Source organism: Nilaparvata lugens, chromosome 4 (assembly GCF_014356525.2).
Source record: "Nilaparvata lugens isolate BPH chromosome 4, ASM1435652v1, whole genome shotgun sequence".
Classification (NCBI taxonomy): domain Eukaryota; kingdom Metazoa; phylum Arthropoda; class Insecta; order Hemiptera; family Delphacidae; genus Nilaparvata; species Nilaparvata lugens.
The window spans coordinates 3340032-3364295 of NC_052507.1; the positions used below are offsets into that span (position 1 = coordinate 3340032).

The 24264-nt window shown below is 34.4% G+C and overlaps 1 protein-coding gene across 5 annotated transcripts in view; it reads right to left on the reverse strand.

Moving 5' to 3' along the window:
• Positions 1–22287: 22287 nt before the first annotated feature.
• Positions 22288–24264, reverse strand: part of LOC111055853 — a 30898-nt gene continuing 28921 nt past the window's right edge. For all 5 annotated transcript variants that reach the window (XM_039425533.1, XM_039425530.1, XM_039425532.1 and 2 more), the window contains one exon: positions 22288–22626. In XM_039425533.1, the coding sequence (XP_039281467.1) occupies positions 22584–22626 (43 nt within the window). In that variant the 3' untranslated portion in view covers positions 22288–22583. The remainder of the gene's footprint in view (positions 22627–24264) is intronic.

Genomic DNA, 24264 nt, shown 5'->3' on the forward strand with positions numbered 1-24264 from the left:
ACCTTACTTAATAGGATCCTTTTTCATCCTTTGAAATCCTTAGAGGCAAAATATCTAAAAATCCGTTCTTAGTGCGCGTCTAGCATGTTTGAAGAATATTGTGCAAAGTTTCAAGTCTGTAGGACAATTAGTTTGAGCTGTAGTGTGATTTTACATAAAATTTTCGAAAAATGCCCTCTCCTGGACCCCCCTGTGCTCCTGATCGAATTTTTCTGCATAGATCTAATTTTTTTTCGTAGCTGAACAAAAAAGTTCCTCATGACTTTGCTGTGCAATGAGCGGTTAAAAAGTACAAAATTTTGGGGGGCCCCAGCTCCCTCAGGGGGGCAAATTTCTGAAAATCCTTTCTTAATGGATGTTTTCAGGCTACCAAAAACAATTGTGCAAAATTTCAAGTTTTTAGGCTCAGTAGTTTGGGCTGTGGTGTGATTTCAGTCTGTCGGGGCTTAGCCTTTTATAAGTATAGAGATGATGAAAATTTATACAATTTTCAAAATATTTTATTCTATTCAAAATACCAGCCAACAAACATTTTTGATCTGCAATTCAAATCTGAACCGCGTGAGCCATTTTTGGTAGCTGCTCAGCTGATATAATTGTTACATCTTTTGACGATAGATAGCGCAATCAGCAGTGCCAATCAGACGACCGGTTTTTAGGTTTTAGATTTAGGTAATGTTGTTAGGAATCATTGTCACCAATACGTAAGTTATTAGAATGATTTTATTTGCAGTTTCTATAAAAAAATGTAGATGGAGGAAAAATGTTGTGTACATCACGAGCGAAAAATACTTTTTCTCCCTCAGGAAAATTGCTGCCCTCGGCTTCGCCTCGGGCTTCAAACTTTTTCCCACAGGGGAGAAAAAGTCGTACTTTTCACTCTAGATATACAAATAACTATTATTTTTCCAGTACGGTGAGTATAAAATTATTGCTTATCTACAATATTGATTACTGCAGCTATAAACTATTCAGATTTTCCATATGAGAACAAACAAATTTATTGATGTTGCTTTCCATGACGAAACACTATATAATAACTCTGTTGTAGTTGAGACACTATGTTACTTGTAAATATTTGTAAAAACACTTACTTTTCTTGGAGTAATGAGTACTTATTCCAAGAATAGTAAGTAAAGTGAGTACTCAATACTCCAAGAAAAGTAAGTGTTTTTACAAATATTTACAAGTAACACAGTGTATGAACTACAACAGATTTAACAAATTTATAATTGTATCATCAATACTAGTAGTTCTGTGAACAGTAGACCTCACGCAGTTTTTTCATCTACAAGTATCTGAAAGTAACCTGTTCTAGTTGATTCAGTTGAATCATAATTTACTCCTGAACTGTTATTTTTTTCTCCAAGATCAAAAATCTGGTGTGGCGCACTCACACAACTTTCCTTGCCGTTATGAAAATTGATCACCTGACGCTAGTGCTCCCGCGCATATCAAGTCTACTATTCAAAGATTTGAGCCAGCTGGTGACAGGGCAATAACGCTGGAGACACACATGAGGTCTGCTATCTCATCATAGTGAATGATTTAATGGAATCAACAATAATTTGCAATTGAATAATCACATTTTCTCGAATTTAAAGCTTATTTTCAATTTTAGGTGAAAATGTTACTGAACATTAATTGTAGAGATTTTCATGCTCAATCTACTCCACTCGATTTTTTTTTTGTTTCAATTGTATCTGAAGCCTGATAATTGGGAATCTATCTGCATTGATGGGGCGGAGCTCCTGAAATTTTTACAGATATGTGACTTGTGGCAGTTGATAGAGCTTATCGATGACTATTTTAGGTATGAATTTGATCAAAATCCTTGGAGCCGTTTCCGAGAAAATCACGAAAAACCCTGTTTTTGACAACATTTTCGCCATTTTAGCCGCCATCTTGAATTGCATTTGATCGAAATTGTTCGTGTCGTATCCTTATTGTGAAAGGACCTCAAGTTCCAAATTTCAAGTCATTCCGTTAATTGGGAGATGAGATATCGTGTACACAGACGCACATACACTCATACACACACCACACACACACACACCACACACACACACACACACACACAACACACACACACACACACACACACACACACACACACACACACACAACACACACACATACAGACCAATACCCTAAAACCAGTTTTTTGGACTCAGGAGACCTTGAAACGTATAGAAATTTAGAAATTGGGGTACCTTAATTTTCTTCGGAAAGCAATACTTTCCTTACCTATGGTAATAGGGCAAGGAAAGTAAAAACTCAGTTAAACTCAGTTCACGTTTGAATTTTTATCCCATATGATAATTTATCTAGTTCGGTGATAATCTTTTCATATGATGGAGATATTTCTCAACTATTTTAAAATTAATTTTTTTCAATCAAGAATATTATAATTTCTCCAGCATTATTCAGTTCATTAATTCATTTCTCATTTTATTTTCAATCACCTATTCAATTTGTTTTTCAAATGTGAGAAAATTGATACTGATGGGCACGCATCATGAAAAATGAAAAATAATATTGAAAACCTTATAGAAATAGACACGGCCAGACATGCTTCATTGAATCTGCTTGTCAGCTCATTGATTATGAATAATATTCTATAGTCTGGTTTATCCTATCTTCAGATATATAATCTACTCTGAAGATAGGATAATATTTATATATATATAAAATATATATATATATATATTTTTTACTCTGAAGATAGGATAAACCAGACTATAGAATATTATTCATAATCAATGAGCTGACAAGCTATATATATATATATATATATATATATATATATATATATATATATATATATATATATATATATAGTGATATCAGAGTATAGAGGAATTCCTTTTCTTCTCATATTATCCTTAAAATGTAAAATTTCATAAAACCTTGTGTATACATCGACGCGGAGTTGAAGAAGGAATATTCCTGCCAAATCTCATCAAATTCTATTAACGCGTTTGGCCGTAATCGCGTTACATACAGACAGACAAAAGAAAATCCGAGTTGAAACATAGACCTCACTACGTTCGGTCAAAAAACCAGAGAAGTTTTGACTTGTGATTGTAAAAACTTGCCAATTATTTGCGTGAAAGTAAATTGGTTTGTTTTAGCTATAGAAAATTACTAGTACCCTTGTTGACCGAGCGAAGTGAGATCTGAGATTCAAGTCGACGGTTTGGCATTTCTCTTAATGTTTAAATGTTTAAATGTTTGAATGTTTAAATGTTTATATGTTGCGTATTTACGGCGAAACGCGGTAATAGATTTTCATGAAATTTGACAGGTATGTTACTCTTTTAATTGTGCGTTATACACAAGATAGTTATATACCTTGTTATATACAAGGTTTTTTTGAAATTTTTCATTTCAAGAATAATATAAAAGGAAAAGCTGATCTAGAAAATTTGAAGAAAGAAGAAAAGGAAATAATTAGAAAAATTCTAGGTCCGAGATTAACTGAGAATGGTTATAGATTACAGAAAAATAGCACAGTTGAGCAACATTCAAATATTGTAACAGACATGAGAAAAAGACGTCTAAAATTCTATGGTCATATCATGAGGCTCCCTGACCATAGAATCACAAAAAAATAGTAAAATATGTAGCTTCGCTTGCCTATGGAGGAGAATGGATTAGGAATGTTAAGAAAGATCTAGTTTTGGCATGAATTACTGATGATGAAATTAAAAATATAAATAATTTCAAAACAAAAGTGAACAAATGGGAAATTATTCCAGAGATAAAAGCACCAGGAGTTGGCACAAGATGGAGTGAAGAAAGAACAGCTGTTTTTTCTCAGAGAATTAAAAGCTGGTGGGCGAACAAGAAAACCGCCAAGTCTAATAAAAATCGATGATCATGATTTTACTCAGCGTCTTCCACTTCGGGAGCTCTACGACTAATATAATAATAATAATAATAATAATAATTATTATTATTATTATTATTATTATTATTATAATAATAATAATGAAAGGAGAAAGGAGCCTCCTTCATACGCCAATATTAGAGTAAAAATCAGACTAATTATTCATCATAAATCAGCTGACAAGTGATTACACAGATGTGTGAAGAAGCCAGTCCATTACTGTATTTCCATAAGGTCTATAGTTTCAATCAGGAACTTGTGGATGAGAATACTGCGTGAGGTCTACTGTTCACAGAACTACCAGTTATATTTTTATTGAACAATATAACAAGGGTTGGCCTACTAGTAATCCTCTATGATTGAACATTCAAAATGCCCTCATGAAATACTTTATTAGAAAATATAGTTCATAATATTTCTTCAAAGTTTCATTAATTTCAAACAATTACTGCAATAAACTATTGAATCTTCCACATATGAGAGCACAATTTTGTACGAATTATCAATACACAAAAGGCCCGACCACCGAGTTGACACTCACGATAATATATTTTATAACGAGTAAATTTAATGGATAAATAATGGAAAGCCTGTTTCATGCTATGTGCTTCCCACAACCCACTGACCACTCCAATGTGGCTCCACTTCAAACGGTCAGCATCACCCCATAACTTACACCAACGCTACCCATCCAACAAGTCCTGACATTTGGAGGTGGAATCCGGCGAAACTGGACCGTTTCCCAGTGAAGAAATTACCTCGGTCAATAAATACGCAATGAAATATTGGCTTGGGCGGTGCAATTTATGGCTCAGCTACTGTCATAGAATCCTACATTTATTGGAGGAGGGGTGCTACTATACATACCCAGGATAATTAATGGTAACCGGGTTCATATCATAGTGTCAGTGTTTATTATAAACTAGTAGTTCTGTGAACAGTAGATCTCGCGCTCAGTGAGTTACATTGACCCAACTTTAGTAGACAGAAGGTTGATCACTCACAAGTGTAAGATTCGAAGTGGTGGGGGGAACGCCAGCGTGACGTCACGTGTAGTAAAAAAGTGATAGAGTAACCACACTGAGCATACAGTTTATCCACTGTATCTTCAAGTACATCGTCGTTTAATCCCCTCAAGATTGACCTAGAACTTAAAAGTTCTCCGTACTTACAGCGAATTAATCACCGACTCTAATGATGTTGTTTAATATTTCAAGTTTATTCAACTTGTATGAATAAAATGAAGTGAAAGTTATTCAAGAATCTAAACACGTGACACGAAAAAGTTAATAAGCTGGAGAAGCGTTAGTAGACAACGTTATACTATTATAATTTCAGATTAACCCATAAAAAATCTTGATAAACCAATGCATTGCAATAAAACAATAAACCGATCTCGATAAATCCAAAGAATTTCATTCATATAAATGCACTGAACACATGCTGGTATCGAGCACATGTTCTACGAGAATAATAATATATCTCATTCCCGAAATTCACAAGCTGATGTATAGCCAAACTACAAAATATAAACCCGACCTAGAAGATAAATAAACCTTAAGGGTTTGAAAGAGAAGGTTAGGAGGTGGGTTTTTTGCTTTTATATTGCAAAATGCTTGTATTATTCAAATGTTTTGATAATTATTGTAAAGCAGAAACAGAAAGCTTGCATCTCAGAAAATGTTTGTGTTATATAATTTGACTATAGGTCACCGTATGATTTTCAAGAATGCGATATTCTGCCTACTCTGTACTACAGCCTACGTCACGGCTGCAGTTCCCCCACTCAATTGCATTTCAACTAAAATACTATAGATGAGTGGCCAACCTTCTGTTTACTAACTTTGACATTGACCTGTTGTTATGTTTTCTCAGAAATTAATAAATAATTTACCAATTAAAAATGTCTAGGAAAAATCGTAAATAAACATAGAGCTTTCTGTCCTATATCGTACCGTGACGTGTCGTCCCGGAATGTGAGTGTGAGCGCTGTTATCAGGTCTGGCTGCAACTGTCTACAACGTTGATGAAAAGATACAATTTTCAAGATGTTCGATGTTTTTGAACGGGTAGTATTATAGTCAACTGTCTACTAACTTTAATGGGAAGATACATTTTCAAGATGTTCGATGTTTTTGAACGGGTAGTATTATAGTCCACTAGACAGCTGATTTATGATTGATAATTCTATAGTCTGATTTTTACGGTAATATTGGCGTATGAAGGAGGCTCCTTTTTTCTTTCATATTATCCTTGAAATGCAAAATTCCCAAAAACCTTGTATATACGTCGACGCGCAATTTAAAAAGGAATATACCTGTCAAATTTCATGAAAAACTATTACCGCTTTTCGCCGTAAATGCGCAACATATAAACATTTAAACATTTGAACATTTAAACATTAAGAGAAATGCCAAACCGTCGACTTGAATCTTAGACCTCACTTCGCTCGGTCAATAAAATGAAACCTCCCCGTTCAAATAATGCTGACACGCTACACGAGAGATACACTGTAGTCAGAGTCACATCACACTGACAGTATTATGTATATTCTTCTTATTCTCTTAATTTTAATTGAAAAATGTCCATACCATATGTTGATATAGAACTATAATCTAGAGAGAGTACCTCTTCGAAACAGTTGTTAACTGGTAACTAATTAATAATATTTTGTCAGGTGGCATTAAGTTGAGTTGACTTTGTTAGGTTGGCACCAAGTTGAAGATTGAAAAATCGCGGAAAAATTGATTGGGCACTGCTACTTCAATCAGAGCTATTCCTGGGATATTATATTACTAGCCGTCAGGCTCGCTTCGCTCGCCATATCCGTTTAGCCAAACGTTTAGTCTGGACCCCTGACTGGATTGTCCTAACATATGAGAAAAATGCTCAAATGAAAAATGCAGGCGAGCGAAGCGAGCCTGCTGATCTCATTCTTGGACGATCCAGTCGGGGGTCCAGGGGGCGGAGCCCTTGCTAGACGGATATGGCGAGCGAAGCGAGCCTGATGGCTAGTACCAGTATATATCTGATGTACTAACTGCTCATTCTTGGAAGAATCAATTAAGTTATAATTATTTTGATCGCCAAGAAAATATGTTTTTCAATGATTAAATAATGAATTTTCATAATTTAGATTGGATATTTTCTTGATTAATCATAATTCTACATTGATAAATCCGATCTAGCAACCTTGCGGAGCTAGAAAAGGACAGTGCTACCTCTGACAAATGCCAGACAAAGATACTAACACCAATGTTAATCAAATACTGCCATTATATGAGGACTTCACTATGGCTACTGGGGTATTGGTGCGTCATCCTGGTGAGGCTGGTTTGAATCTGAGGTTAGAAATAACATAACTATTGAATAAAAAGACTAAGAAATTGTCAAAAATCACAGATTTTATTGAAAGTTAGAAAGACTGGTTTCGGTTGTTACACTATTGTCAATCTCTGATAAACTAAAACTGAATACAAGAGCAGCAGAATTTATACTAGTAGGCGAGTACTGCTGTTGGTCAAGGACATGAACGCCTGCCATTGGCCCAGTAAGTCAGTCTCCTCCCACTTAACGGTTCAACAGTAACGTCACAATATGGCGGTTTAAGCAACGCCATGATAACAGAATTTACTTTCAGTACAAACTAAAAGCCAAGGAAACAAGTAGAAGCCATGATATCACGTTGAGTTTTTTTTTCAATTCAATTTATTCAATTTTCAATTTATTCAATTTCAATTCACAATACAAAGCACAAGATACATAGACAAAATATCTGAAAACAGATTTGTGAATATTTTCCCCACATAGACGGATCTGTGTGTGGGGAATGAGTAACAGTACAAGAAGTAGCCTAAAATAAAATAATAATAAGTATAATATATCTATTATATATGAAAGACAATAATAATAATAATACGAAAGAAAAACCTATCAGTAAGCAAGGTCAGAGAAGAAAGATATTGAAGAGAAAGAAAACTATAACTTTCCATGCAGGCTAACGCTTAATAGATTAAAAGAAAAGGCGAACGAAAGAAGAAAAAATAAAAAGGAAGAAAATCAGCAATAGATGCAGATGTGAAAGATTGTTAGATGGAAGTAAATGGTGACAAAAGATTTCTCGGTACTGAGAAAGGCAACAAAAGAGATGATGAAGATCCAAGCTATTCGATCATTATGAATATGACAAAAAAGCAAAATCAGAGACTTTTTAAAACCTTGTCATGAAAATCGTGTAACCTTACCATAAAGGGAGTAAGCTTGTGAAAAGGTTGTCACAAGAATTAAATGGGATTCCTATTTGACACTTTCTGAGGTTTTTGTAACCTTTTTGCTCAACCTTTTGTTATTTTTTTAAATGCTCAACCTTTTGTAAACCTTTTCATGTGAAGGTTGTGAAAACCTTTTTGTGTGAAGGTTTTAAAAACCTTTTCACCTAAGTACTATGAGAACCTATCCAGGTAAAGCTTACGAAAACCTTCTCATGTGAATTCTATGACAACCTTTTCATGTCTAGTCTATGAAACAGTTGTTATGTAATAGTTGTGAAAACCTTTTCATGCTCAACCTTTCGTTAACCTTTTCATGAGAACGGTTTTGAAACCCTTTTTGTGTGAAGGTTTTAACAACCTTTCCACATGAATTCTATGGAACCTCTCCATGCTCTCTCCTTGTCTATCATTCAACAAAGCAGATAGCGCTATTCTACCTCCGCGAAGATACCAGATCGGATTTCAACAATGTAGAAATATGATTGATTAGAACAGAATATTCAAACTCAATTGTAAACATTTATTACTGAATAATTGGAACACATTTCTCTTGACGAATAAAATATTATTGATAATGTTTAACAAGAATGAACAGTTAATAATTATTACATCAGATATAGGCCTACCGGTATCAGCTATCCTCTATAGAAGGCAGTGACAGGGCAGAGAATCGGCAGCTGTATTCTCTCATCTTTTCTAGCTCCCCAAAATAATTGTCAGATCGTTTTTGAACTGTTTTTCAACAAGGTAGAAATATAATTTATTAACAAAATATCTTATCTCATTCTTGAAAATTAAATCACTAAAACATATATATTTTCTCGACTAATGAAATATAATTGCATATAATTGGATTATTATATAATTTTGATTTTAATTGATATAATTTATTAACAAAATATTTTATCTCAATCTTGAAAATTAAATCACTAAAAAATATATATTTTCTCGACTAATGAAATATATAATTTCATATAATTTGGATTATAATGTTATAATTTATTAACAAAATATCTTATCTCAATCTTGAAAATTAAATCACTAGGCTAGGACATATATATTTTCTCGACTAATGAAATATAATTGATTATAATTTCGAACAAGAATGAACAGTAAATATGATATCAGATTTTCAGGTATCAGCTATCCTCTACAGACGGCAGTGGCAAGGCAGCGAATTGGCAACGCTGTTCTGCTCCTTCTCCTTTCTTCCTCCAATGCCATAACGTGAACCTCATTGTAGAGTAAACAAAAACCAATTAAAGATGATGAACAAGTTTTGAGTGGTAGAATTATTTTGAGTTTGCAAATTTCATTGGCGATATTATTAAACCATCTGTTGCATGCCATAACTTTGCTGGTGATGTGGGCGAGGCTATGTTAATTTCAAAGTTTCCAATCTCTGCCGACAGAGTGCAGCGCTGAACCACAGCGAATCGACTATAATGATCTATGGCAAAAGTTCAAACAATAAAACTTGAACTGTGGCTCCAGTCGCCAGGCGACTATATAGCTCCAGGATAGGCTATAGCTATAGCCACCAATATGTTTGGTGAAGGTTCGGTTATAAACATAGATATAGCCTACTCTATATGTATATCCTCCTCAGAACAAGGACTCTAGTCCTTATAAAATGAGATATGGAGAGGATATCAGGTTGTTTAGTTAACTACAATAAAGAATCACTGAATTCCAACAAAGCAATCAAAATTTTAATTTGTTATCGAACATATTCCATAGAAATAAATTTTCATATCAGCTGTGCTTTAGTGTTTACGAGTTTGTGTTTTTACTTTCCTTGCCCTATTACCATAGGTAAGGAAAGTATTGCTTTCCGAAAAAAATTAAGGTACCCCAATTTCTAAATTTCTATACGTTTGAAGGTCCCCTGAGTCCAAAAAACTGGTTTTTGGGTATTGGTCTGTATGTGTGTGTGTGTGTGTGTGTGTGTGTGTGTGTGTATGAGTGTATGTGCGTCTGTGTACACGATATCTCATCTCCCAATTAACGGAATGACTTGAGATTTGGAACTTAAGGTCCTTTCACTATAAGGATCCGACACGAACAATTTCGATCAAATGCAATTCAAGATGGCGACTAAAATGGCGAAAATGTTGTCAAAAACAGGGTTTTTCATGATTTTCTCGGAAACGGCTCCAACGATTTTGATCAAATTCATACCTAAAATAGTCATCGATAAGCTCTATCAACTCCCACAAGTCCCATATCTGTAAAAATTTCAGGAGCTCCGCCCCAGCAATGCAGATAGATTCCCAATAATCAGGCTTCAGATACAATTGAAACGAAAAAAATCGAGTGGAGTAGATTGAGCATGAAAATCTCTACAATTGATGTTCAGTAACATTTTCACCTAAAATTGAAAATAAGCTTTAAATTCGAGAAAATGTGATTATTCAATTGCAAATTATTGTTGATTCTATTAAATCATTCACTATGAAGAGATAGCAGACCTCATGTGTGTCTCCAGCGTTATTATCCTGTCACCAGCTGGCTCAAATCACTGAATAGTAGACTTGAGATGCGCGGGAACACTAGCGTCAGGTGATCAATTTTCATAACGGCAAGGAAAGTTGTGTGAGTGCGCCACACCAGATTTTTTGAATAGTTACAAATTTTCTGTAATAACTCAATATTATTCGTTACAAGTGGTAATTGAGTGGAATATTTCTAATTAATTTATCAATTCAAGCCATCTAAATTCAAAATTTATAGTTTTAATGTTTATTTTTGACTAAAATTTTATAAAAATTGTACATGTGAAATTCTAACCTAATCTTGGACTTTGTTACCTATAAATTTGGAAGAAAAATAGCACAAGGACTACCTTATTATTTTATCTTTCAATGTTATTACATTAGTTTCATTTGCATTGTAAATAAATAAAAAGAAAATAAATAAAATAGAGTTTCTATCCAGGTATCAGCATTTGGAAACAATTAATAAATTTTGCAATAAATCAAAAATCTGGTGTGGCGCACTCACACATCTTTCCTTGCCGTTATGATGACCTGATGCTAGTGTTCACGCGCATCTCGAGTCTACTATTCAAAGATCTGAGCCAGCTGGTGACAGGACAGTAACGCTAGAAACACACGTCGTCTGCTATCTCTTCATAGTGAATCATTTGATAGAATCAACAGTTTGCAATTACATACTCACATTTTCTTGAATTTCGAGCTCATTCTCAATTTTAGGTGAAAATGTTACTGAACATTTAATTGTAGTGATTTTCATGCTCAATCTTTTCCACTTGTTTAAATTCTATCTGAAGCCTGATAATTGGGAATCTAAAATCAAACTTTGCATAGATGGGGCGGAGCTCCTGAAACTTTTACAGAAACTTGTGGCAGTTGATAGAGCTTATCAATGACTATATTATATATAAATTTGATAAAAATCGTTGGAGCCGTTTCCGAGAAAATCGCGAAAAACACTGTTTTTGACAACATTCTCTCCATTTTAGCCGTCATATTGAATTGTATCCAATCGGAATTGTTCGTGACGGATCCTTATAGTGTAAGGACCTTAAGTTCCAAATTTCAAGTCACTCCGTTGATTGGGAGATGAGATATCGTGTACACAGACGCACATACAGACCAATACCCAAAAACCACTTTTTCGGACTCAGGGGACCTTGAAACGTATAGAAATTCAGAAATTGGGGTACCCTAATTTTTTTCGGAAAGCATTAGGCCTACTTTCCTTACCTATGGTGATAGGGCAAGGTAAGTAAAACCTTTTTTGAAATAATATATTTCTAGCATGCAACCCAATGAAACAGATGTAAGCTTCAAAATGAAAGAACAATTAAATTGTAAATTCTGTGTATGATACTGTGCTATCACATTATTTTCTTTATCCGTCCTTATAACGCCGGTTAAATCTGATTGGAAGATCGCATAGTAATCCGTGGAGAAATTAATATCTTCAAGAAGATTACAGACAGAAGTTAGTACTTCTTTCATCTCTGATTACAGTTTTCAAGCACACATTTATGGGAGTCAAACACGCATTACTGAGTTATTGCGGAGTTCAATAACATCCAAAACCAAAAAGGAGGCCGTTCAAAGTTTGTGCTCTATTAGTAGTAAGTGTAAAATAAAGAAATCAAGTTTTCAAAAAACGATACTTGTTTCATCATAAGACTACGTTCAGACTTCAATTTGAGACTTTCAGACTTTTAAATCAGAATTTAGTAAATAAAATTTATTAAAATTTCATAAATCAAACTTTGAAACTTTTATTTGTTAAAATTTGGGAGAAGACAGTTTTGGGCTATGCCTGTTGTCTTCTCCCAATCATATTATATTTATTATAATTATGATCTGTAATTGCCAATGAAATAAATAAATTTAAGAAATTTTATTTCCACTTGTCACAGAAGCCTACATAATTTGTTTTAATCATCCGATAAATTCATGCCTGAAAGAGTAGATGACCTTGGATGCTAGAGGAATTTCAGACTTCAGTTCTGAAGCCTACCCAATCATCTTTTGGTCTCAATAAATTTCAGCTAAATCTGAGATACTTTTTGTTTCAGTGTGTTTCACGATGAGTATGGTAATCCATGGTTTTTCTCAACTTTTTGTGAAAAAAATCGCTAAAACTCCGTGATCTTATGGTATTTGATGCGAGAAACACGGATATGGAATCATATTTGCACAATTCCTTACCGTTCAGGAGATAAGACCATTTGAAAATGTTATGTTTGCAGCTTCACAACTTACCCTGTATAGAAGTTGGGGTTGCTAATTTTGGCACCGACATTTCTCAGGTCAAGCTTTATCTAATGTGTAGATTTCAACCAAACCTGAGATACTTTATGTTTCAGTGTGTTTCACTATGGCTTTTATCAATAATTTTTCGTGAATAATGAAAATCGCTCAAACTTTGTAATCTTATGGTCTTTGATGCGAGAAACACGAATCTGGAATCAGATTTGCAAAATTCCTTACCGTTCAAGTGATATGGCCATTTGAAAAATATAAATTTTTATATTTGCAGCTTCATAACTCACTCTGTATAGTCGGTGGGGGTACCAAATTTGGCTAGGACATTTTTCAGGTCAAGCTTCATCTATGGTGCAAATTTCAGCCAAATCTGAGATACTTTTTGTTTCAGTGTGTTTCACTATGGTTTTTATCAATAATTTTTCGTGAATAATGGAAATAGGTCAAACTTTGTAATCTTATGGTCTTTGATGCGAGAAACAGGAATCTGGAATCTAATTTGCAAAATTCCTTACCGTTCAGGAGATATGACAATTTGGAAATTTCATGTTTGCAGCTCCATAACTCACTCTGTATAGTTGGTGGGGGTACCAAATTTGGCTAGGACATTTTTCAGGTCAAGCTCTATCTATGGTGCAAATTTCAGCCAAATCTGAGATACTTTTTGTTTCAGTGTGTTTCACGATGGTTTTTATCAATTTTTTGTGAGAAATGAAAATAGGTAAACCTTTGTGATCTTATGGTCTTTGATGTGAGAAACATGATTCCCGAATCAGATTTGCAAAATTCCTTACTGTCCAGGAGATATGACCATTCGAAAATTAGAAATTTTTATGATTCAAGATTCATTCATTGTCAGAACACTTCAAGAAAAATGCAAGACAAAGTCAACAATTGAATAAAAAATTCTAAAATATAACAATAAACTGTAATAGTCATCACAGTCACATCGTAATATATACAAAAAAAGACAAAGATAAGCAATTCTATATAATATCATAAACATTTTTAATACAGGTATATATCACAGTTAAGAAAATACACAGGCATCACCACAAGTCCTCATAACCATATGGACAGCAGTCAATTAGAATCTTTTTGACAGAAAACTTAAAACTATTAATATCACATTCTTTAATATGAGCAGGCAGTTTATTAAATAACCTCTTCCCAAATTCAACAAAACTTTTAAATGGTAATTGCTCTGTGATAATCTATGTGCTTCTGCTTGTCTTGTAAAATGATTGTGAATATTACTATTTATGGGTAAGATGGAAAGATTTTTTCTGGTATACATCAGACATTAAAACACATACAAAGCATAAACAGTCATAATATTAAGATTTTTAAACAGAGGTCGAAAATGTGCTATACTATCTACTTTACAAATGATCCTTATGGCCCTTTTTTGTACAACAAAAAGCTTCTTCATATTGGTATCTCTCCCCCATGCCAAAATACCATACAACAGGTGCGACTGAATGTAAGCATAATATACAGCTACCAACACATCAATGCTAACGATATTTCTTAATCTACATAACATAAAAATCTGGTGTGGCGCACTCACACAACTTTCCTTGTATAGAAGTTGGGGTTGCTAATTTTGGCACCGACATTTCTCAGGTCAAGCTTTATCTAATGTGTAGATTTCAACCAAACCTGAGATACTTTATGTTTCAGTGTGTTTCACTATGGCTTTTATCAATAATTTTTCGTGAATAATGAAAATCGCTCAAACTTTGTAATCTTATGGTCTTTGATGCGAGAAACACGAATCTGGAATCAGATTTGCAAAATTCCTTACCGTTCAAGTGATATGGCCATTTGAAAAATATAAATTTTATATTTGCAGCTTCAAACTCACTCTGTATAGTCGGTGGGGGTACCAAATTTGGCTAGGACATTTTTCAGGTCAAGCTTCATCTATGGTGCAAATTTCAGCCAAATCTGAGATACTTTTTGTTTCAGTGTGTTCACTATGGTTTTTATCAATAATTTTTCGTGAATAATGGAAATAGGTCAAACTTTGTAATCTTATGGTCTTTGATGCGAGAAACAGGAATCTGGAATCTAATTTGCAAAATTCCTTACCGTTCAGGAGATATGACCATTTGGAAATTTCATGTTTGCAGCTCCATAACTCACTCTGTATAGTTGGTGGGGGTACCAAATTTGGCTAGGACATTTTTCAGGTCAAGCTCTATCTATGGTGCAAATTTCAGCCAAATCTGAGATACTTTTTGTTTCAGTGTGTTTCACGATGGTTTTTATCAATTTTTTGTGAGAAATGGAAATAGGTAAACCTTTGTGATCTTATGGTCTTTGATGTGAGAAACATGATTCCCGAATCAGATTTGCAAAATTCCTTACTGTTCAGGAGATATGACCATTCGAAAATTAGAAATTTTTATGATTCAAGATTCATTCATTGTCAGAACACTTCAAGAAAAATGCAAGACAAAGTCAACAATTGAATAAAAAATTCTAAAATATAACAATAAACTGTAATAGTCATCACAGTCACATCGTAATATATACAAAAAAAGACAAAGATAAGCAAATTCTATATAATATCATAAACATTTTTAATACAGGTATATATCACAGTTAAGAAAATACACAGGCATCACCACAAGTCCTCATAACCATATGGACAGCAGTCAATTAGAATCTTTTTGACAGAAAACTTAAAACTATTAATATCACATTCTTTAATATGAGCAGGCAGTTTATTAAATAACCTCTTCCCAAATTCAACAAAACTTTTAAATGGTAATTGCTCTGTGATAATCTATGTGCTTCTGCTTGTCTTGTAAAATGATTGTGAATATTACTATTTATGGGTAAGATGGAAAGATTTTTTCTGGTATACATCAGACATTAAAACACATACAAAGCATAAACAGTCATAATATTAAGATTTTTAAACAGAGGTCGAAAATGTGCTATACTATCTACTTTACAAATGATCCTTATGGCCCTTTTTTGTACAACAAAAAGCTTCTTCATATTGGTATCTCTCCCCCATGCCAAAATACCATACAACAGGTGCGACTGAATGTAAGCATAATATACAGCTACCAACACATCAATGCTAACGATATTTCTTAATCTACATAACATAAAAATCTGGTGTGGCGCACTCACACAACTTTCCTTGCCGTTATGAAAATTGATCACCTGACGCTAGTGTTCCCGCGCATCACAAGTCTACTATTCGAAGATTTGAGCCAGCTGGTGACAGGGCAATAACGCTGAAGACACACATGAGGTCTGCTATCTCTTCATAGTGAATGATTTAATAGAATCAACAATAATTTGCAATTGAATATTTACATTTTCTCGAATTTAAAGCTTATTTTCAATTTTAGGTGAAAATGTTACTGAACATTAATTGTAGAGATTTTCATGCTCAATCTACTCCACTCGATTTTTTTCGTTTCAATTGTATCTGAAGCCTGATTATTGGGAATCTATCTGCATTGCTGGGGCGGAGCTCCTGAAATTTTTACAGATATGGGACTTGTGGCAGTTGATAGAGCTTATCGATGACTATTTTAGGTATGAATTTAATCAAAATCGTTGGAGCCGTTTCCGAGAAAATCACGAAAAACCCTGTTTTTGACAACGTTTTCGCCATTTTAGCCGCCATCTTGAATTGCATTTGATCGAAATTGTTCGTGTCGGATCCTTATAGTGAAAGGACCTTAAGTTCCAAATCTCAAGTCATTCCGTTAATTGGGAGATGAGATATCGTGTACACAGACGCACATACACTCATACACACACACACACACACACACACACACACACACACACACACACACACACACATACATACAGACCAATACCCAAAAACCAGTTTTTTGGACTCAGGGGACCTTGAAACGTATAGAAATTAAGAAATTGGGGTACCTTAATTTTTTTCGGAAAGCAATACTTTACTTACCTATGGTAATAGGGCAAGGAAAGTAAAAATGACTCTAGATATTTTCTTACCCAATGAAAAAATATGATTTTCCCATTTCTTATTACTCTACAATGTGATGCCAAGAAATTTGACATAACTAATGTCTTACAACCAAAGTATGTTTGCAGACCTGAGATACTTTATGTTTCAGTGTGTTTCACTATGGTTTTTATCAATAATTTTTTGTGAATAATGAAAATCGCTCAAACTTTGTAATCTTATGGTATTTGATGCGAGAAACACGAATCTGGAATCAGATTTGCAAAATTCCTCACCGTTCAGCAGATATGACCAATGAAAAATATGAATTGTTATGTTTGCAGCTTCATAGCTCTCTCTGTAAGGTGGGGGTACCAAGTTTGGCAAGACATTTTTCAGGTCAAGCTCTATCTATAGTGCACATTTCAGTCAAACCTGAGATACTTTTTGTTTCAGTGTGTTTCACGATGGGGTTATTCCATGGTTTTTATCAATTTTTTGTGAAAAATAAAAATCGCTCAAACTTTGTGATCTAATGGTCTTTGATGCGAGAAACACGAATCTGGAATTAGATTTGCAAAATTCCTCACCAGGAGATATGACCATTCAAAAATTAGTAATTATCATGTCTGCAGCTTCAAATCTCATCCTGTATAGGCCTAGTAGCTGGGGGTGCTAAATTTGGCTCTGACATTACTCAGGTCAAGCTCTTTCTATGGTGTAAATTTCAGCCAAATCTAAGATTCTTTTTGTTTCAGTGTGTTTCACGATGGTTAGTCTATGATTTTCATCAATTTTTTGTGAGAAATAAAAATCGATCAAACTCCGTGATCTCTTGGTCTTTGATGCGAAAAACATGAATCTGGAATCATATTTGCAAAATTCATTATCGTTCAGGAGATATGACCAAATTTCAGCCAAATCTGAGATACTTTTTGTTTCAGTGTTTCACGATGGTTTAGACCATGATTACAATCAATATTGTAATTTTATATTTTAAATATATTCAATATTGTAATTGTAATTTTTTTCGTCTGTTTCCAGAATTCAAATGACGTAAATTATCTTGGAAACTCCGAAAGGATGGTCGGATTTGTTTGATTTTGGTACCAAATTAAAGTCTTACATTTGATGAAATTGAAAATGAAGTCACATTATCAACTGAACTAAACACATATAGTATTTAATGTGTGTAAGCATCAAACGGTAATGCCTCAGTTACCACTTGCTATGTTTTAACTTCCTGTTTCATTTCTAAAATACAAATGAGCTCAGTAGTCACATAAATCATGAGAAATTTGAATTCCCCGCTCAAATAGTATAAATCATGAGAATTTTGAATTTCCCGCTAATCATGAGAAATTTGAATTTCCCACTCAAATAGTATAAATCATGAGAAATTTGAATTTCCCGCTCAAATAGTATAAATCATGAGAAATTTGAATTTCCCGCTAATCATGAGAAATTTGAATTTCCCGCTCAAATAGTATAAATCATGAGAAATTTGAATTTCCCGCTCAAATAGTAGCTCATTTGCATATTAGAAATGACCAGATTTCTACCAGGGCATCAGAAACATGCAAGAGGTACACAAACTAGATCAGTGTTGCGGGTTGCCTATGCTTGCATTGGAAGGCGTTGAAAAACCCCTGCTACCTCTTCAAGTGTTCTAAATCCCTGGTACTGAATTAAAACCAACTTAAATACTACCAGGGCAACAGAAACATGCAAGAGGTACTGACTGATTTGAGCGGGAAATTCAAATTTCTCAGGATTTTTGTGACTACTGAACTCATTTGTATTGGATGAGAATTAGAACAGCACAGCAGAAAAAAGCAACATTTTTCATGAATCCAAAAATCAATTAAAATCGCTAAAACTCTCAGCAATGATATAATTTGATGAGAGAAACAATATAATGTCATCACAATGGCGAAATTCCTTACCGTTCATTAGATATGGCCGTTTGAAAATTTGCAAATTTCATGTTTGAAGCCGCATAACTCATTCTGTATAGTAGCTGGAGTGCCAAATTTGGCTCTGACATTTCTCAGGTCAAGTTCCATCTATTGTGCAAATTAGCGCCAAATCTGAGATACTTTTTGTCTCTGTGTATCTCACGATGGTTAGTCCATGCTTCCAATCAATTTTTTGTGAAAAATGAAAATCGCTCAAACTTAGTGATCTTATGGTCTTTAATGCGAGAGACACGAATCTGGAATCATATTTGCAAAATTCCTTAACGTTCAGGAGATATGATCAAACTTCAGCCAAATCTGAGATAATTTTTGTTCCAGTGTGTTTCATGATAGTTGTTAGTCCATGGTTTTCAACAATTTTTTGTGGGAAATGAAAATTGCTCAAACTTCGTGATCTTATGGTCTTTGATGCGAGAAACACGAATCTGGAATCATATTAGAAAAATTCCATACCGTTCAGGAGATATAATCATTTGTTTATGTTTGCAGCTTCATAACTCACCCTGTATAGTAGCTGGGGGGGGGGGCAAATTTTGCTTTGAGATTTCTCAGGTCAAGCTTCATATTTGGTACAAATTTCAACCAAATCTGAGATACTTTTTGTTTCAGTGTGGTTCACGATGGTTAGTCCATGGTTGTCATCAATTTTTAGTAAAAAATAAGAATCGCTCAATCTTCGTTATCTTATGGTCTTTGATGCGAGAAACACGAATCTGGAATCATATTTGCAGAATTCCTTACCGTTCAGGAGATATGACCATTTGAAAATTTTATGTTTGCAGCTTCAAAACTCATCCTGTATAGTAGCTGGGGGTGCCAAAATTGGCTCCGACATTTCTCAAGTCAAGCTTCATCTATATTGTGCGAATTACAGCCAAATCTTAGATACTTCTGTCTCAGTGTGGTTCACGATGGTTAATCCATCCAACAACCGATGGTTGTCATCAATTTTTTGTGAAAAATGAAAATCGCTCAAACTTCGCGATCGTATGGTATTTGATGCGAGAAACACGAATCTGGAATCATATTTGCAAAACTCCTTACAGTTCAGGATATATGACCATAATTATAATTAATATTTGACGAGAGAAACAATATAATGTCATCACATTGGCGAAATTCCTTACCGTTCATTAGTTATGGCCGTTTGAAAATTTTAAGTTTGTAGCTCCATAACTCATCCTGTATAGTAGCTGGGGGTGCCAAATTTGGCTCCGAAATTTCTCAGGTCAAGCTTCATCTATGATGCGAATTCCAGCCGAATATGAGATACTTTTCGTTTTAGTGAGTTTCACGTCCAAGGTTTCCATCAATTTTTTGTACAGGATAAAAATCGCTCACACTTCTTGATCTTATGAAACGAACACAATAGAAAAAATCATCAAATTTGGTGCACACATAAAAAAGTTATTGAATATCTAAATTTGATGCTCGATTTTTACTTTCCTTGCCCTATTACCATAGGTAAGGAAAGTATCGCTTTCCGAGAAAAATAAGGTACCCCAATTTCTAAATTCCTATACGTTTCTTAATTTCTCGAAAATGGCTACATCGATTTTGATCAAATTTATTCATAAAATAGTCATTGATAAGCTCTATCAACTGCCACAAGTGCCATATCTGTAAAAATTTCAGGAGCTCCGCCCCATCTATGTAAAGTTTGATTTTAGATTCCCAATTATCAGGCTTCAGATATATAATTTAATCGAAAAACTTCGAGTGGAAAAGATTGAGCATGAAAATCTCTACAATTAATGACCAGTAACATTTTCACCTAAAATTGAAAATAAGCTTGAAATTTGAGAAAATGTGATTATTCAAATCCAAACTGTTGGCAACTGTTGTTTCTATTAAATCATACACTATGAGGAGATAGTAGGTCTCGTGTGTATCGTGCGTCATTGTCCTGTCACCATCTGGCACAGATCTTTGAATAGTAGACTTGAGATGCGCGTGAACACTAGCGTCATGTGATCAATTTTCATAACGGCAAGGAAAGTTGTGTGAGTCCGCCACAACAGATGTTTATTTATATAGATCTCCAACATTGTGAATACCCCTATTGAAGAAGGAATGCTGGATCCCTGGGGCCTGTTTCATGAGATTAGAGAAATCTTGTAAGACGGACAAATTGATTGATTGATTGGTTATATTAGGACGGAGTTAGGACTCCAGGTCACACAACCCTGAGAGCTAGAACAATATTTTTTTGTAAAAAGAGAACATTATCACCTATTGCTGGGATGTCGAGAAAGTAAGATGACTTTCATATTTGTCGTCTAATTTATTTTATTTATGTATTTATTCAATCATTCAGAATATTTTACAACTTACAGAAAAGTACCACAGGCTAACTTATGCCCAAAACGGTTTCAATACTAATTTATACAACAGTCCAAATGTAGCTAGAGGTTATGTGAGTCACTTCAACATTCTTCAATTACACACTCAATTCAAAAATCATACAAATCATTTGAATCACAAATACAAAAATAATTTTTATTAAAAAATCTGGTGTGGGGCACTCACACAACTTTCCTTGCCGTTACGAAATTTGATTACCTGACGCTAGTGTTCCCGCGCATCTAAAGTCTACTAATTCAAAGATCTGAGCCAGCTGGTGTCAGGACAATAACGCTGGAGGCAAACGATGTCTGCTATCTCTTCATAGTGAATGATTTCATAGAATCAACTGTTGCCAACACTTTGCAATTGGAATAATCACATTTTATCGAATTTCGAGCTTATTTTCAATTTTAGGTGAAAATGTTACTGAACATTAATTGTAGAGATTTTCAAGCTCAATCTTTCCCACCTAAAATTTTCTGTTAAAATTGTATCTGAAGCCTGATAATTGGGAATCTAAAATCATACTTTGCATAGATGAAGCGGAGCTCCTGAAATTTTCACAGATATAGGACTTGTTGCAGTTGATAGAGCTTATCAATGACTATTCCAGGTATAAATTTGATCAAAATCGTTGGAGCCGTTTTCGAGAAAATCGCGAAAAACCCTGTTTTTGACAACATTTTTGCCATTCTAGCCGCCATCTTGAATTGCATTTGATTGAAATTGTTCGTGTCGGATCCTTATAGTGTAAGGACCTTAAGATTCAAATTTCAAGTCGTTCCGTTAATTGGGAGATGAGATATCGTGTACACAGACGCACATACACTCATAAACACACACACACACACACACATACAGACCAATACCCAAAACCTACTTTTTTGGACTCAGGGGACCTTGAAACGTATGGAAATTTAGAAATTGGGGTACCTTAATTTTTTTCGGAAAGCAATACTTCCCTTACCTATGGTAATAGGGCAAGGAAAGTAAAAAATACTTCTAAATTGAATTAAATTAATTTGGCAAGAACCTATCATATCGTGTAAATTTTTCCTCTAGTCGAAAGTAGCTTAATCTCAATGATGTACGCCAATAACAGATAAAACAATTAAATTTTTATTCAATTAACGATTATGAAGTAATACAGCGATTGCATACAATTCATGAAAATGGAAAGGCAGAACTTTTCGGCTGCGTAGTTTTCAAGTAAAGTGGTGTGTGGAATGTAAAATTGAAACCGGTTGCATACTACAACCTAACAAATTTCATCACAGACAAGCGTTCAATGTCGGCTCTACGGCTCATCACAACACTGCTTTCGAAACCAACATCTTGGAGCAATTTTGCAATTTGTTGTGGATCGTTCTCGTCGATGACAATCATGTAGACTCATGAACGAGGCGCCATCAGGCGTGGCAGCTGCGGAAATAACCTGAAAACAAAAATTAAACTATATATATATATATATATATATATATATTATATATATATATATATATATATATATATATATATAAAGCGAAATGGCACTCACTCACTGATTGACTGACTCACTCACTCGCAGAACTAAAAATCTACCGGACCAAAAACGTTCAAAATAGGTAGGTATGTTCAGTTGGCCCTTTAGAGGCGCACTAAGAAATCTTTTGGCAATATTTTAACTCTAAGGGTGGTTTTTAAGGGTTTAAAGTTCATCATCTTGTCCATCGTCTTTTAGCATGTATATTCTTCTTATTCTCTTAATTATAATTGAAAAATGTCCATACCATATATTAATATAGAACTATAATCTAGAGAGAGTACCTCTTCGAAACAGTTGTTAACTGGTAACTAAATTCATAATTTTGTCAGGTTGGCTGGCATTAAGTTGAGTTGACTTTGTTAGGTTGGCTCCAAGTTGAAGATTGAAATGCATTTATCGCGGAAAAATTGATTGGGCACTGCTATTTCAATCAGAGCTATTCCTGGGAATATTATATTACTAGCCGTCAGGCTCGCTTCGCTCGCCATGTCCGTTTAGCCAGACGTTTAGTTTGGGCCCCCGACTGGATCATCCTAACATTTATGATAAAAGTGCTCAAATGAAAACCTGCTGATCTCATTTTTGGACGATCCAGTCGGGGGTCCAAGGGGCGGAGCCCCCTGGCTAGACGGATATGGCGAGTGAAGCGAGCCTGACGGCTAGTCTATATATATATATATATATATATATATATATATATATATATAGTGAGTCAGGTGCACGTTATAATGCCAGTGTTTGATTTACTTGGAATTGGTATCCTTGTCTATCATTCGACAAAGCACATAGCGCTATCTTTTTCTAGCTCTGCAACGTTGCCAGATCGATTTTAACCATTTAGAAATATTATACATGGGTCATGTTTCTCAACCTCCGATCACATAATTATCATCAGACACAGACAAGCGACAGGGAGCGACTTCCCTTAACAGCTTGTTATCTCCACTGAACGTCCTGTAATCGCACCGATCAGGCCGCACCGTCCAGAAGGTTCTAAATTCAGAATTCTTTGCGATTATTTTGGAATCAAAATATACAGGTTGTCCCACACAGGTTGTAACAGCCATTAACCATAGATTCTACTCGACATTTCTGACAAAAAATGTTCAGTCAACTTTTTTCCTATCGACCTTAGTTTTCGAGATATATCGATTTTTCAGAATATGCCTACTTCTGGTCATTAAATACTCAATAACACGAAAACTACTGGTCGAGTTCCAATTTCAAGGGTATTGTTGGAAAGAGAGAAACATTTCAAACAAGATTAATGTAATTTTATTTGTTGTAAGATATTTTGTAGTTTTTTATTAGGGCTTAAACTTGAAAAAATGCTATTCTTCAAATTCAAAGTGAAATTTCAAACCGTTTTTTCTCGGTTTTTCTCCGGGTGATTATAGTGGTTTCAATATTTCAAAAACTTCTCCATTTCATAAGCTTTCGAATGAGTATGAATTCGAGAAGGTAAGTTCCATGATAAAATGTTCAAAACTGCTAATATCTGGAATGAACACCTCCAAAATGAGGAAATTCACAAACAGCAAGCATCAA